Below are 16,090 nucleotides of genomic sequence, written 5' to 3'. Positions count from 1 at the left end.
TTTGCCAGGTAGTACACACTCATCTGCTACCTAAAGGATTAGCTGACTGTGGTTTTTTTTAAAATGTCACTTTCTAAACCTTCTGTGGTTAGATAAGAAGGAGCCTTTAGCAGAAAAGCTAATGTGGTTGTTGTTCTGTGTCTCTTGTGTAGCAGCAGAGACGGTTTATGGTTTACGGTTTACCATTTCATACCATTGGTGCAGCTTGTGATGCGTCATCTTCTCTAATAGAGCATATTGTGTAGCTGGCTGCTGTCTGGCTGATAGTCAGTGTGACTGTCTGTCTTTGATAGAACGCCGACCTTAGTGCTTTATGCAAGATTTGATTGGCTGAATTTCAATAAGGTCTCCATGTACTTACCACCATACCAGACTTATTTTACTCTACTTAAGAACTGCACTTTCATTTCAGTTGGTATTTAAACTTCAATGATTTTATTTTTCTATTTGTAAGACACTAACTACTGTTTAAAACTTGAAAACATTTTTTTGAAGCAACTTGTTATATTACCTTGTTATATTTATAGAGTTGTGCCCACTAATTTACTTTACTTTCATTAAAAGTTAAAGTGATCATAAGACACAGGTTTAGATTGCACATAGCTCTTCACAGCAATCACTGTCCTTTTTGACCTGGTTCATGCAAGCCACATTTACAGCAATGAGTCCCATTCATGAGAAATTCAGATAAGGAATCCACAATACCAAGATATAGTCCAGAAGGCAGGAGAATTAGAGCTGGAGTAAACATTACACCAGCTCTAATGGTTCCTGTGTGACCAAACTCTGCTTTTCAAAGTGTTATGGCTAAAATCTGTCAAAAATATCTCTCAGCCGTCTCATGTAGAGGCCAGGGAGCATACTGTGACCCTAAATAACTTACACAGCAGGGCTTGACAGTAACGGTTGCCCCGTTGCCCAAGGCAACCAGATTTGGACCACTGTCAACAATTTCGTGCGGTCTGGTCGCTTCTGTTGGCAACAGTTTTCCCTGTGCCTAGAAAAACAAAGCGGAATCCCTCTGTGTACAGTCTTCTAACTAAGTGGGAGTGCCCCTGTTGAACTGTTTTACTGTGTGAGAGAAAAAATATATCAGCTTTATAGAATAACACACAACAAGAGAGTAGTATTAATACTGAAATGAGTGTGGACCTGAAGAAAAGACAAGTAGAAACTTACCACCAACTCCTGTGCAACATATACTTCTGTCATTGAAGAACAAGTTTGTTTGTCCAGGTACACACAACATTTAGAGTCACTGGGCTTGAACAAGAGGGCAGCTAAAACATATTATAGGAGGAAGAAAGCCACACAGCAGGTGCACCTACACAAGAAACAACTAAAACAGTACTCAAGAATATAACCTCAGAAAATCTGATTCTTGACAAACTTTTAATATTGTTTACTACATTCTAGACAGCAAAGAACCTTTTTCTGACTCGCCTACTGTCTCCAGATCAGAAACTACTGTGATGCCGCCGAAGGAGTTAAATATTCGGCCTACTATAATTTATCCTGCTAATTACATTACCTTGCAAATGTGAAATTTAAATGCAGTGATATGAGTAGCTCACTCTCACTTTCATTCTGGATTATTAATGAAGCTAAGCCACATGTTCTTAATCAAATCCCTTTTATGTGTGTGTCTGCTGCACAAAGAGAGAGGGAGAAAGAAGGGCAGCTGAAACGAAAATCTTGTCATTTGAAGTTGTTTAACCCATCGATATAAAATAATTTAGACAGGTCATAGTGCCCTGCTTCAGTGTTCACTGCTACCTACTTTACTGAGGACAGGATGATGCTTGTTGCTATGGATACCATCCAACACTATAAGCAGAGCATCTTATGCCAGTTAATTACACATTAAAGTTACCTTAACTGGTGCATATAATTACCGTCATTTGTTTTGTTTATCTGCAGAGTAAAAATTAGTAACAGCAGCTACAGTGATGTAGCATTAGCTAACATTAGCAGTGTTGCCAATTTAGCGACTTTCTCGCTAGATTTGGCGACTTTTAAGACCCCCCCCTTTTTTTTTTTTTTTTTTTCAAAAAAGCACCTAGCAACAAATCTAGTGACTTTTTTGGCAGAGAAAGTCGGCTATATTTCTTGGTGAATGTGCTCTCATATGGCTGTGGCTCTCTGGACTGACACTGTTCAGTGAGTGGGGGAGAGCAGCGACAAGTTCAGACGACCAATCAGCAGCCAGACACAAACGTGCATGAGCTGTTAATGTGCTTACTTAACGACCAATCACTGATCCACATTGTACGTGTGGGGAACACCTTTTCCTTTGTTTTTGTTCCAATGATTTAACTTGACCTTTTTAAGTTTTATTTTTTCTCAAAATACACAGACTTAACAGACAGTGACTTTATACCAGCGTCTGGATCCTCATTCATGATACTTTAGTTCCAAAGTCTATACAACAGCCTTGGTGCAAAGTGTTTAGATCATTTAGATGCATATTGATGACATGATGGCAGCTTGACAAATAATAATAGCTAATGATAAAGCTATTTAGAGTCAGTTAAGTTTAGCTTAGTTACACTTTTTTTGTCAATGTTGCTTTCATATATACTGTATATACATATATAATATATATTATATGTGTAAAAAAATTATATTTGCCTTTTCTCTAGCTAGGTAGTAGGTAAGCTAATCAACTAAACAGGGTTACGTTAGAAAGACATAACTGTCTGATCATATATTTTAACTAGCTTCCCCCTGCAAGGAACTATGCACTTTTATTTCATGTCCTTTGCGTGGATCATCAACTGGTGAGAATGCCGACTTTTTCCACTGAGACATGCAGCTTTAGCCTCAATTCTTTAGCGTGCATATAGCCATCAAGTGCATAAGAGTTGTCTTTCAAAACAAGTCTGCTGGAAACATTAAAAAGTCAGGAGACTTTCTCAACCAATTCATGAAGCTGGTAGGCCTTGTTAGCCAGCTAGCGTCATTTGATATGTTTTGTTGTCATTTCAGCCTGCAAAATCGACAATTGCTGGCTAGAAATGAGAGGCATGCTTTTGTGCACCTGCATCTCAAATCAAGGACACGTTTAAACTAAGAATTTCAAGTGGTAAATCTGAATTGAGACCTGAATTGAGTAAGCTGTATATGTGATGCTTGACAGTCTTAGCAACAGTACCTAACAGGGGGTGGGGCTAAGTGAGCAGGATATTACAGAGGCCCATTATCACTCCAAAGGTAAACAATAGATAATGCTTGGTTTAGCAGGCGGGGACACATCATCATCATCATGGGCCAAATTGTTGAACAGTTAAACTTGTCAGTTTGAGTCTTAATGCGCAGACTGTTATCAACAGGTTTTTCCAATTGAAGTCAACAAAATTCAGAAAGAGGCTTTGAAGAAAATCTGACAAGAATAGCCTGCTGCTTAGGCAGCAGACATTTCAAGTCATTAAGTCATTACACATTAAGAGCTTTTCCTTGTGTATGAAAAATGACTATTGAATGAAAAATGTTAATCTGTCAGTTCTTTTGGCACCCTGACATGGAGGAGGGATACAAAAGGCGTTTTAGTTCTTAAACCGCTCAATAGATCTGAAAGCATCCTGAAAATGAAGCTGACAATTTGCATTTCATTCCTTAGTAAATGCGGAGTAAAAACATGAACAATATTTGATCAACTCCTCCGGTATTGAAGGTGCATAAAGTCCTTCTCGACCGCCAGCCTCTGTAAACATCACACGTTCTTCTCTCACATGTCAAAATTCAGAAAATCCTGCAACCTTGAATCATTCTTGCCATCAGTGAACAGAAAGCTAATGTGACCTGACGGGTCACTCACATCAGTGGAGCGTCCGTGCCCTCGGGGATTGAGAGATGTAGCAGGGGGCAGGAGCTCTGCCGCGTCCGTATGTGAAGAGCTTCCAAATCAGAGGCGGGGATCAAAGGGTTGTCTTTGCGGGTGTCCTTGATTACATAACAATCACATTAAGTAGGTTGAGCGTCGTTCTCGAGGAGTTTACACATGTACACCTCAGACGGGAAAACCTTTGCCGTGGTGCTGCCGTTGTTCTGAGGTTAAAATACAAGAGGCACAATCTTTCTGTCTGTCTGCATCAGTACTGTGGTGCCACAGATCAAAAGCGCTCAAGAGACGGTGAAACTAACCCTTTCAGATGGACAGTGTAGACTCATAGCAATTCCTTTTTAACACCTATGGGTGCCTGATTCCCCCTGCAAATGGCTGACAGCCTGCTGTCAGATAGGATTAAGGAGAGTGTTACCTGCGTGCAGAAGCATAGAAGGCCAAAAAGAGCAGAGTTCTGTGAGCTGAGAATAATTCATCTCTCAGTAATGGCGAAAATGATATTAGACCTGATGTGAGTTCACTCTGCCGCAAAATATTAGATCATTTACCAGAGAAAGATTTGTAGCCCTCGTGCCTCTTGACCACAGGGATTTTTTGAAGTGCCACCATGGAGCAGGATTTAAAAAGACAGTTTGTTAAAAGTCCAATAAGTTACTTTTTGACCATGGGTACATTCACCCTGTCATAAATTGTGCCTTTAAAGGAAAAATATATCTTATAAAACATATATGGAGGGTAAACACCAAGGACAATGATGGACTTCAGACTTTAAATAAACCAAACTAAAAAACTTCCTCCTGAAAATTTCTGAAAAAATGTCTTTTCTGTTAGATTTTACTTCCATTGATAACAGGCTAAATGAAGATGATCTGACATAATTTTAGGATTTTTCAATCTCACATTGTGTCGATAATAGATCTTTCATGTAAAATATCACTGGCAAATGAAATACGTAGGAAAGCATAAAAATTAGTATACTTATGTAATCCAAGTAAACAGATGTTCAGCCTCAAAAATAGCATTGCATTAATGAGAATGAGGCAGGGGCATTGGTGGGGGGCGTGTTGCGACAGGTGCAGGTGAAAGGATGAAATATGATCCCAGAAGTCCAGGTTGAGTTTGAAGGCTAAATGGACGGCAAAACACTGCACCGTTGTTTGTGATACTGTAACAGGGTTTTACAACTCTGTAAAGTTATCACAGCAGCGATTATTTATTCTCCAGCAAACACAAGGTAAACAATAATCAGCAACCGTCATAAAAAGTCATCTTTAGTATAAAGTATGTGCACTTTCATGTAATTGATTGGCCAAAGCAATGCTTCATTGGATGATGTTGTGTTCTGGAAAAGCTGAGCAAGGTTCAACTTTTTTGCCGGGTGACCCTGTGTGTTTCTTTGCCGGAGGCAGCTGCGTTGGAACCCCTGCTGTGCCAAAATAGTGGTCTAATTGAAATGAATGAGGAGGCTTCATTTTTCTGGACTCAACACAGCCTGTATTACAAAAGCTCATTACAAAGGCGCTCCTGACAGACACAGGACATTACAAATAGATAAATAACAGTGTAGGAGTATCTACAATTGGTCTAGACATAGAGATTTCTCTTTAAAGCCTCATTAAAACTTGTCATAAAACATTAGGTCTTATTTAGAGTCATGTACTGTAAAATCATGTTGGGGACACACATGCACACATTACAAACACACACAGTTGCACACACACAATCAATATAATTGGTAACGTTTCACCGACCAGTTAATTTTGGAGGCCTTGATTTATTGTGTTTGACAGAGCAGTGATTTTCTGCTTCCTCTCTGCCTGAGAGCTGAGTTGTGCTGGAGGAGACCGAGTGAAAAACTTTGCACCTGCTTCTTCTTCTGTCTCAACTATCGTATTCATCCAGACAAACTCCTGCGCTCCTTAATTTGTTTTGTGATTATTTCCCTCCTATTCTTTGATTAGTTTCCCCTCTATATTAACCTGTTGTTATATAACAGCATATTTTTTTGGAGGTGGAAAGTTGGAAAGATTTTACATGAGTAATTCTCTGATAACAAGTCCGATTCTCCTGGCTTACGAGATGCATTTTCACCTCGAGGTGCCTTCTCTCGTCAGCTAAGGAAATGATTTCAGAGGAGTAGTGTGTGATGAGATGAGACAGAAACCTTTTGGGCATGACTAATGCTACTGAGTCCAATTAAGCTGATGTCTTGTACCCACTGAATTAAATCACCCTGATATGATCTTGTCTGCCTGTGCATATATTTGCCTCCAACTCTGATCACCTGAAAAAATAAGAGAAGACAGAGAGCCCCACATATGCTCGAATCATCGCTGTGCATATCTTTTATAATTGGCGAACTTTCTATTATTTCTACATCTGAAAATGTGCGCCGCTCAATGCTTGTCAAAGCGCTCGTTTCAGGATTTGATGAATAAAATAGGAAAGATAGGAAGTACAGGAAACATGCCCTACAAAAAACAATGATGTGTAGTAGTGACAGTTGAAAGAAAAACTATTCAGGAGGCAGGAAATTGACTAAATTAATAGTTTGTTCTCTATTATGAAAATTGTGAGCCCTCTAAATGTGCTGAGAAAGCGGGTTACAAATAGGCTGGTTCACACAACTGCCACCAAACTACTGTGATTCCCTGTAACCACTGCACCACGCCCACTGAGAGTGAATTTATGACTTAGTTAAGCTCTCTGAAGGCTGCAACAGCTTGCCAGTAAAATGATTGTTAGTCTAGAGGAAGTCATAAATCAAAACAGGCCTCGGTTTGTTATTATCTATTAATACTCTGCTCTAGAGCTCTGGAAACAGCCAGAACTCGCACATTCTTGCCTTCTCCCAAGACTGAAAGATTTCCTCTGAAAGATAGAGGTAAAAGACAGCTCTTCAAAGTTTGCTCAGCTTGTGATTGATTCACTCATCTCTCCATGGTCTGCCGCGTGTGCTGACAGCTCTGGAGGTGGAACAGTGTTGAAGGCCTTAATTGAGCCGAATGCACAGAGCTTAAATGCTGCAGGCACAAAACCCACACAATTAGGAAGGACTAATGACATGAGTATCACCCATTATTTCTCTAAATAACCCATAGGGCTTTCCATATTTAGTATCACTAAGTCTTAATTAGTGATTAGGAAGATGGGAATAGAGCATTTAGCTGAAACTGAGCATCTTCACGCAAACCATTTTTTGACAGTTTCTTTATCTTTTGTTAAAACACATAAGTGGATGTATGTAGGTCAGCATTTGAAGACGTGTTTGAACATCAATTTTTTGTTGCTGTAATTTATTAAGGAGTTTCTCTGTCCTTTCAGAGCCAAGATGAAATGCATGTCATCCACAACAATCAACTGGGTAAGTGTTTTGTTTTTTTTCTAATTACAGTAGTAGCAAAAGTCCAATTGGAAAAAGACCAAAAATGATAGTGAAAATATTCTGTACAAATGGGATGCCAATGAAATACTCAGGAAATATGAGGGTAACAAATTTGTGTTTACAAGGGACCCTGAAATAAACTGTGTACTGTAAATACCTTCTTATATATATATATATGTATGTATATATGTATATATATGTGTATATATAGGCTTAGCCTTTGTCCTTTTAGCAATTATTGTCCATTATTGCTCTGTCATGAAAAGGAGCCACTTTGAAGACATACAGTTTTATAGATGATGACGTTTTGTTCCCCAGCAACAATAATGTACAACATATTAATAATAACAACAAGAAAACACTTTTTACAAATACAAGTAAATTTTATTTGTAAGTATCTATAATTTTGAAATAAATGATACCAAAACTAATGTCATTGCTATGTCAACAATCACCTTTCCTGTCTCATTATCCCGTAACTATTGTTATCCTCTTATTTGATAACCTCTATTGATACCCTGTAGCTGTAATCTCAAGGTGTTACGACTATTATATATTATATGTGTATTCATATTTGTATTCATTTATATCAGTTGTATTGCTGCTGTATTTTGTACCTGTGTTCAAAGCTGCTATTCATAGTATGGGTCATAATTAGGACTCTGTTAGTGTATTTGATATTTGGATCAGTCTGCGTCAGCGAATCTAATTTGTAACGTTGGATGACATTCAAAGGGATGAACTATAACTGAGTATTTTTCAGTTTTAAGAGAACTGTATGCTCAAAGGATTGAAATACATTATCACTTAATATAATCATGAATAGTAAATCATGAATAGTAAATCTAAAATGAGAAATGTTGGCAGTGTTAAATTTGAATAGTAAATGTTATTAAATAAAAATGGTAAAAGGGCTTTTGTCTGATGCCTGCCTTGAAAATTTAATCTTCAGACTTTTTCATAAATATAGTCCCATCTCTTTATCGATATGACAGCAACCAGGAATTTCATAAGTAGAGCAAATAAAAAGATCCCATGCATGCCTTTCATGCTTCAGGGGGCTCACACAATCCCCATCTAAGAGTGATTTTCGGGAGCCTGCAGAGGAGTTTGGAGCCAGTTTTCTGGACCTCTGCCTGTTGTTCATTCAACTGGGTCACCACAGACGCAAAAGCACACAAAAGCAACTTCATAATGCTCTCATTTGGCACCTCGGCACAGAGAGGAAATACACACAGACAGCTATCTGAAAAATGGAGCTTCACTATCTGGCACTGCCACAGTAATTCCCTTTGTCACACCAGAAAAGCTACGCTCGCCTGCAGAGAATATTGTTTGTGGGCAGGAACTCAGAAGATGAATAAAGGAACGTATGACTTTCTATTGTTTTAACAATGCAGTGGACATCAAAAGGTATAACTGGCTTGTTTATTTTAAAGGAGCTGGTGACCTTTTAGAAGGTATTGGAAGTAATCAGTCAAACAATGTTTCTTTAGAGGGAATACAGGGTGCCAAATCTAGAGTGATGTCTCATTTAAGTCTGAATAAAATGAGCCACTACACACTGCAGATCTACATTATGACATATCTTTTTAGAGCAAACAAAAAGCAGCGTGATTCCTCGGGCCATAATGTGTTGCATGCAGTGTTTAAAAAATGCAACATGCTATATCTCAACAACACAGATTGGAGAACATCACCCATAGAAATGCCTCAAGAGAAGAAAACCAACCACAATATAAAGATACATTACTGCATCGTTAAAATATGAGTGCTAAAAAGTGCAAAGATGCATATGTTCTCCATCAGTGCCCACGGCCACAAGTCCCTATTGAATGTAGCATAACCTCCTACAGCACAATCAACAAATGGAATCAGATATACTCTCTTTCACACATTAATTTCCAAGATATTGTTTGGGCTTTTATTGTAGCTTCACTGTGCCAGCATAAATGTTAGCACTTCTTCAATTGGCCATTAAATTTAGTTTATATATGTATAAATATTACACTAAAACTGCATCTCTCTTCTTCTCATTCTCTAAATCAGTTTATATTAGAGGATATCAAAAGAACATATTCTACTGCATCACAAAAAAACAATATACAATCATAATGACACAGATCTTGTAAGGCCCTTGGCTGTCCAGCCCAGTCAGTTCAGTCAATTTGTTTTATTTCCAGACTCATAGTCCGAAAAAGATAAAATAGATAAAATGATTTTTTATATGCACAGTGTCACAGTGGAGGAGTCATGGTAATGAATAATAATGCATGTACACAGAACCTTTTCAATTAAACCAACTTTGTAAGTATAGAAGGTAGTTTTCAGATCATGTCCTGTTTTCTAACTTGCTGCTCCTTGTTTAGGGCACACGTACATACATGTGCAGTATATGGAGGTAATGCATTCGGACAAGAACAGCTGTTGAATTGAATGAAAATGAATTGAAAACGTTTTTACCTGATTCAGACGGTTTGATGTCTTGTCTGCCAAGCTCAGCTTTTTAAGTAAGTAGATCCAAAGCAACGCTGTTCTTATCTTTTCTGTAATGTCTAAATGAGGCAGTAAAATCCTGTTGGCTATTCACCCACACCACAGTAATGTGTAACTTACTTTATTATTAGTAAGATTTTATATTCTGTTTTCTTTTTAAATTTGAGCAGTTAATATATTTCAGACTTTTTTTCATTTTAGGTAGTCAGTGCAGCTTTACAAGTTTGGATCTGAGAAATTACAGTTGGCTGCCTCTTTAAAACATTTGAGTCTTTTTCCATCAAGATTTCATATTGCAACTTTTTCCTAAAGTATGTTACACCGAGACCCACTGAGACCTGGTAAGGAAATCACATCGTCCTACATTAGAAGCTGTAAAATTCCACTTTTGAAATTGAGTTTTGCTGGTCAGATTGTGTCTTTCCCCATGCATAGGGATATACTGATTTATGGAACATAAATAAAAAAGGAGAAAGTAAGCAAAATATTAAAATAAGATGCTAATGCATACTCAGTGTTTTCCAAGTGACTGCATCTCCAGAGAATGCATCTTGTTTCAGCTGTTAGTTGTATGTGTAGGTGGAAAGAAATCTTAAGACAGGGATCATGAAGCAGGGTTTTATCTTTGGTCCATCATGATTTGATCTCCTTACTTAAAAAGAAACCTCTTGGCTACATAACATTATGTTCTAGTGGTGCTACAATGGTGGTGAAATTGCTATTTCTGCCTCTTCTACTCTCTTTTCTCCACAATTTCTTGTGTTCATGGCCAGTACCTGTGCCTCCTAGTGTGATTTCTGAACTTTAGAACTTCAGTAGAAATAAACCAGGAAATAGCACTAAAATCAGATGTTTACTGTTGATGTTGTAGAAAAATAAATGACCTAAAGGTTTGGTTCTTTATCTTTGGGAGAAAGAAAAACATTTCTGCAAAAAGCAGATGCAAGGTACGTCGCCAAAAGTAGCTTCTTTTTCTTTTTAAAGGTGGATTTTTCTTTTAGATGCACAGTGTTTGATAGTTGAAGGTACAGGTCAGCTCTGTACTACAAACAGTGAACAGTATTGCTTGAGACTGAGAGCAGAGAAGGTATGCCAGAATTTAAATCAGATTATCACTATAACGATAATTAAGCCCAGGAAAGCAGCGCTACTATCCCCTATACAGCTGTATATTATATTCCTGAAGTGGCTCGGAGCCAGCCTCTTCAGGCCAGAGGGTATTGTATCTTCAAGAAGGTGTACTGTTCACAAAACATTGACTGAACTCTTCCTGCCTACCAACTAACATTCCCTGTGTATTTACTTTTCCATGTTTTCTTCCTCTTACCCTCTCACGTTTCCCAGTGCCCGGCTGCATGCCAACTCTATTGCCCCTGCTTTTCTTTATTAGTTATTCTAAACACGGCTGATGACTTTATTTACCAAATTAAAAATCACATCACGCATTGATCCTCAAAAATGTCCCAAACAGTGCTGCCGTATATTGCTGTATGGCGTATTATGCATCTTCCAAAAAACATTCAGCTTTTTCAGAAATTAGGAAAAATCGAATTTATTTTCAAGCGCTGTCTCATAAATTTTCGAAATGCTATTATGGGTAATGAATAGGTTTCATAAGAAAAACCTGGAATCTGTTCGGCGTTAATTGCCTTAGCTTCTTGAATTATTGATGCTAAGTGAGGTTTAAGGGTTGAGTTCAGCACTCATTAGTCTTCAGCAGAGTTGTCCATGGAGTCATGAACTCTCTAGAACCTCTAATGAGTGCGATTATCACAGGTTGGAGACCCTTTTTTTCAACCAACCTTTACGTGTTGCATCTGCCGTGTGATTGTTTTGTATGTGTGTTTTTGCATTGCTACTTGGAGAGAATTGTAATGAGCTAATTTTTACAGGAGAGTGACTTTTCTCTCTGATGGCTCTCCTTCTCACACACACTCTTTTTCTTCTTTTGTAATCGTAGTGCATCTCCCCATTTCTCTCTACTGGTTTGCTCCCTCGTTTCACTCCCTCTCTGTCGGCCCCCTCTCCCCTCTTTTCCTCTGTGTTTTACTGAGAGATATTTATGACACTGACCTTTTCAGCAGTAAGCTGGAAGTTAAATACACCATGCTCTCTATTGATCTTGTGCAAAGCAATTAAAAGTCTGTATTAATATGAGAAGAAGGCTGATAGAAAATCATTTCACTTGCTGCATGACACATAGGCCTGTGCCACACTAGATGATTGCCTATAGGGAAGGTAAATTATTTCTATATGGCTATATCAAACTCTCAACAGCCAAAAAGTTGGCTATATTGAATTTGCAGATTGAATATCACCGGATGTCTGTGGACTGGCTATTAAATCCTGGTGCTGCCTGGTGTGACGGTCATGGTTAGTTTAGTCTGGAAACTGCAACCCAATTCTCTCCGGTGTAGTATGTCTCTCGGATGCACCGTTTTGGACGTGAGGAAGAGAGAGATGGAGGGAAATTTTTAGGAGAAGGATGATTCTGGGCCATCTTGTCTCGGTGAGTCCAATGATGTGAGTCATTGGAGTGTAGCAGGTTTTACACCAGCATAATCAGCTGCTGGATGGGGAGTCAGGCCTGCCGACGATGGAAATGAGCTATTGACATCCTCTGTCATCCCTGAATATGTGCTGGCGATGAAGAGCTCGGGCTCTGTCATGACAGTTTCATTGTTCCCGCAACAGCCTAATGGCCCCACTTGCAGTATCGTATCCCTCTAGACTTTTGCAGACGTTTGTCATTGAAATTGGACTATTGATCTGCTTTTGATCCTTATGCTCCTTCTTTTTTCTTTCAGGATATTGAACCAAATTTAAAATCCTGCTCTCCCAAACCTATCCACACATTCATTTGTGCACTGTCGGTTGCTTTGCCATGTACGTGTGTTTATTTAACTGTGTGGGGATGGAGATACTCTAGGCTGAAATGAAACTTTCCCGTGACAGCTCTGGTGACTACACACACCTGCTGTGTGACACTGATGGAGATGACAGAGCTGCAGGAGTGCCTAGAGGTCAGCGTGCTCTCAGTTCCTCTGCCACTTGGCAATGTCTGCCATCCTGCTCTAAGGAAGTGTCGCTATTGATTTGTGTCAATGAGGTGACAACCCTGCAGGGTCAGGCCACTACGAGAGCACACAATCTACATCCAAGTGCAGATATTTACTAAACCCTCCTGTATACATGCATACACCTAGATACATAAACTCATTTTAGTCCATCCTTGATTCTTTAATCAGTCTGATCCCCTGCCTTCTTATATGCAGAAGAGGCAGGGAAGTGAGTGCACACAACACTCAAAGGCTTCACACAGAGTTTGCCATAGACCAGACGTTGACTGCCTTTAGACAGTGGCTCCATGCATTGAGAAAAGCATCAGATCAGAGAGAAAAGGAGGCACAATTCTCCTGTGTCTCATTTCATCCAATATATTTCAAGGCTGATACAGTCTTTTTTTTCCTCTATGGAGTGGCCTCTGTGGAATACGGAATGAGTGAAGGGAGATAAACGGACACTGGACTCATGCTTTCTAGTTCTATCAGCCTGGCAAAATAAAATCATCTGTTCCGAGGTGACCGGGGCTTTGGCTTCATCTCTCCAGGAACCTTCAATCTCTTTCATTTGAGGCATGTTATCATCAGCCAAGAGACATCCTTGGATAATTTCACTTAACCGCTGAAAAAAGTGCTTTGTGGTGTCACCAGGGTGCTCCTTCACATCTTGCCCTGCTATTAGATAGATAATTGATTGTGTACTTTCACCTCTGGGAATACTGCTATTAATACAACTAGAGTTACCAGCTAGCTCTAATAGCATTACCACTGTGACAACTGTGAAAACAGAACATCCAAGCAAACATTAAATACACCTTGTCAAGCACCCAGTCACCCTAAGAACCATTGCAATCCGCAAACTTCTTGGCAAACACCTGGCAATTAATTAATTATTTAAACAGGAGTTAGAAAGTGATAAACAGGAAAGAGAAAGAGGGGAAACAAGACTAAGAGTCAACAGCCTTGCTAGCAGCCCTGTTAAGCTTTACTTTCCACAGCGGTGCTTTGAACTGAATGCTATTGAGTATGCTAACATGCTCACAATGACCATGCTAACATGCTTCCATTAAGCAGTATAATGTTTGCCATTTTCAACATTTTAGTTTATCGTGTTAGCATGCTAACATTTGCTGATTAGCACTAAACACAGCTGAGGCTGATAGGAATAAGATTCGTTTTTCAAGTATTTAGCCAAACACCAAAGTAATTATAATTTGTCAGGGGATCACTGAAGTTATAACAATTCATCCTGGGGGGGACATTCATTCCCAAATGTGTTCATCTAATAGCTTTTGAGATATTTCACACAAAAAAAACACAAACGTGAACCTCATAATAGCGCTATAGAGGAAAAGTCAGGGGATCACCAAAACAGGATTCCTCATCCGGGACCATGGGGACCAGAGCCATGCCGCTAGCATGAGAATTTATTTAAACAATGACTAGACAAAGTGTACAAACCACAAATGTATTTTTAAGTAAAAAAAAAAATCAATAAAAATACAAAGAAAACAAATGGGTTTTAAGATGCTTTTTAAAGATGTGCACCAACTTGGCGTCTCTTAAACTTTGCAGGATACTGTCCCATATAGTCGAAGACCAAACGCGGCAAAAGCATGATAATGACAGAGGTCTGAAGACCTGAAATACCCCCTATTGGTCAGATGGCAAAGGCACACAAAGACCCGACAACTATCTACAGTAGTTACACCCTAGCACCACTCAGAACCTCATAGCAACTGTATGTAGCAATCACCTAGCAACCACTCAGAACATCTAAGTCTACCAACACCCAAGCGATCATATCAAATCCATCTCCCAACACCTTAACATCCTCCTATAATGCCCTAGCAATGCAAGGACAAGGTACATACAAAACGTCCAGGCCTGAGGCATCCTTGGATAATCTCATCGACTAGAAAATTGCATTTTGTTGTTTTAAATGTAATCTATTTTAAATCTATAGCCCTATTTAATACAGGTAAATGTATTGATCACACGTTTGTAATCTGGCATAGGCAAAGTGTCCAGGAAGTGCACAAAGGTGATTTTTACCTGAAAGGTAAAGGACACAGGCATGATGGAGGTGAAGGAAGAAGGACGCTATAACAGGATTTTTCCTTTTCCCCTTTTCCATCCGTTGTTTGATGATTAATCGAAACCCATTAGTGTGGAGCCGAGGCCAGTGAATTCAGTCTTAATTAGTTTCTTTTTTTACCCCTCTTTCTCCTTTGCTTTGACATGGGTTACGCATTATCTACACAATGAGGGATTGGCAAACTGCTTATCTGATTTTACTGTTAGTCTCATGCAGCTGGTATTATTGCTGCACCGTGCAGTATCAGGAGGCTGGTGCCTCACCTGGGGCTTTAAAATGAACTGCTTTATGTGAAACCAGATGCACATACACGTACACACACAGTCATTCCTTAAGCAAACTCAGCAGAAGGACATTTAGAGGTGGTGTAGTGGTATTCGCTCTCTAAGCTCAGCTCTCGGCGGAGGTTAGATCTGTTGGGAGATGGACATGCTGAGATTTAGCAAGTAACTCCCCCCCCACCCACCAGAGGATCAATGGGATCTTTGTTATGAGCAGAGCAAAGGAGTGACACACCCACCAACACTTAATTAAACAGATCTGACACAGATACTGTACTCTAACATAGTGTCTACCCCTGACCCCACTGCAAATATCTGAGCCAGGGTGGGAATAGGTTCAAGTAGAGTAATTGAGGAGGAGGCAATCCATCTAATCCTGCCATTGTCAGCACTCGCCCTTCCCCTCTTTCCATGTATTGCTTTTGCACAACTATTCCAATGGGAAGATTATAGACCTGTCAGCAGTGGCTGGTACTTATTTATGTTTTCAAACGCTAAAATGCACTTAGTCAGCAAATTTTGAAAAGCTTCATGGGAAAAACTCCTTCTGGTAATCATAATTTATGACATGGTATACTCTTTATGACTATATTCTGTACAAATACTTAAGTAGCTAATTAAAACGTCTAAAGCAAGTGAGAATTATTTGGCACAAAGCCTGTTATGTTTGTATGAGCTCAAATTAAGAGGAAAGTATACACAAAAGATCCTGCTCATCTTATTATGATGAAATTTCTGAGCTGCCTGTCATAGCAGGAAAACTCTGACATCTCTTCTGCTTTTCTTTTTTTTTTATTTCACACCTGGATATTGGCTCCCACCTTTCTGCTCTAAATCCTTGAAAAGCCTTTTTGTTGTCACAGTCATTCCAGCCAGGTGCTGCAGACTTCATTTTGATGTGAGGGACAGCTTACAGGGTTTAGG

The 16,090-nt window shown here is 39.2% G+C and overlaps 1 protein-coding gene across 1 annotated transcript in view; it reads left to right on the top strand.

Moving 5' to 3' along the window:
• The window catches only part of b3glcta (beta 3-glucosyltransferase a), a 56,045-nt gene that overhangs the window by 12,195 nt on the left and 27,760 nt on the right, over positions 1 to 16,090 (top strand). The window contains 1 exon segment of the mRNA XM_070906133.1: positions 7,169 to 7,208. Within this exon segment, the coding sequence (XP_070762234.1) occupies positions 7,169 to 7,208 (40 nt within the window).

The sequence above is a fragment of the Enoplosus armatus genome, chromosome 5 (assembly GCF_043641665.1).
Source record: "Enoplosus armatus isolate fEnoArm2 chromosome 5, fEnoArm2.hap1, whole genome shotgun sequence".
NCBI classification, from domain to species: Eukaryota; Metazoa; Chordata; class Actinopteri; order Centrarchiformes; family Enoplosidae; genus Enoplosus; species Enoplosus armatus.
Note: the sequence above shows the minus strand (reverse complement) of the source record. Positions and strands in the feature narration are given on the sequence as shown.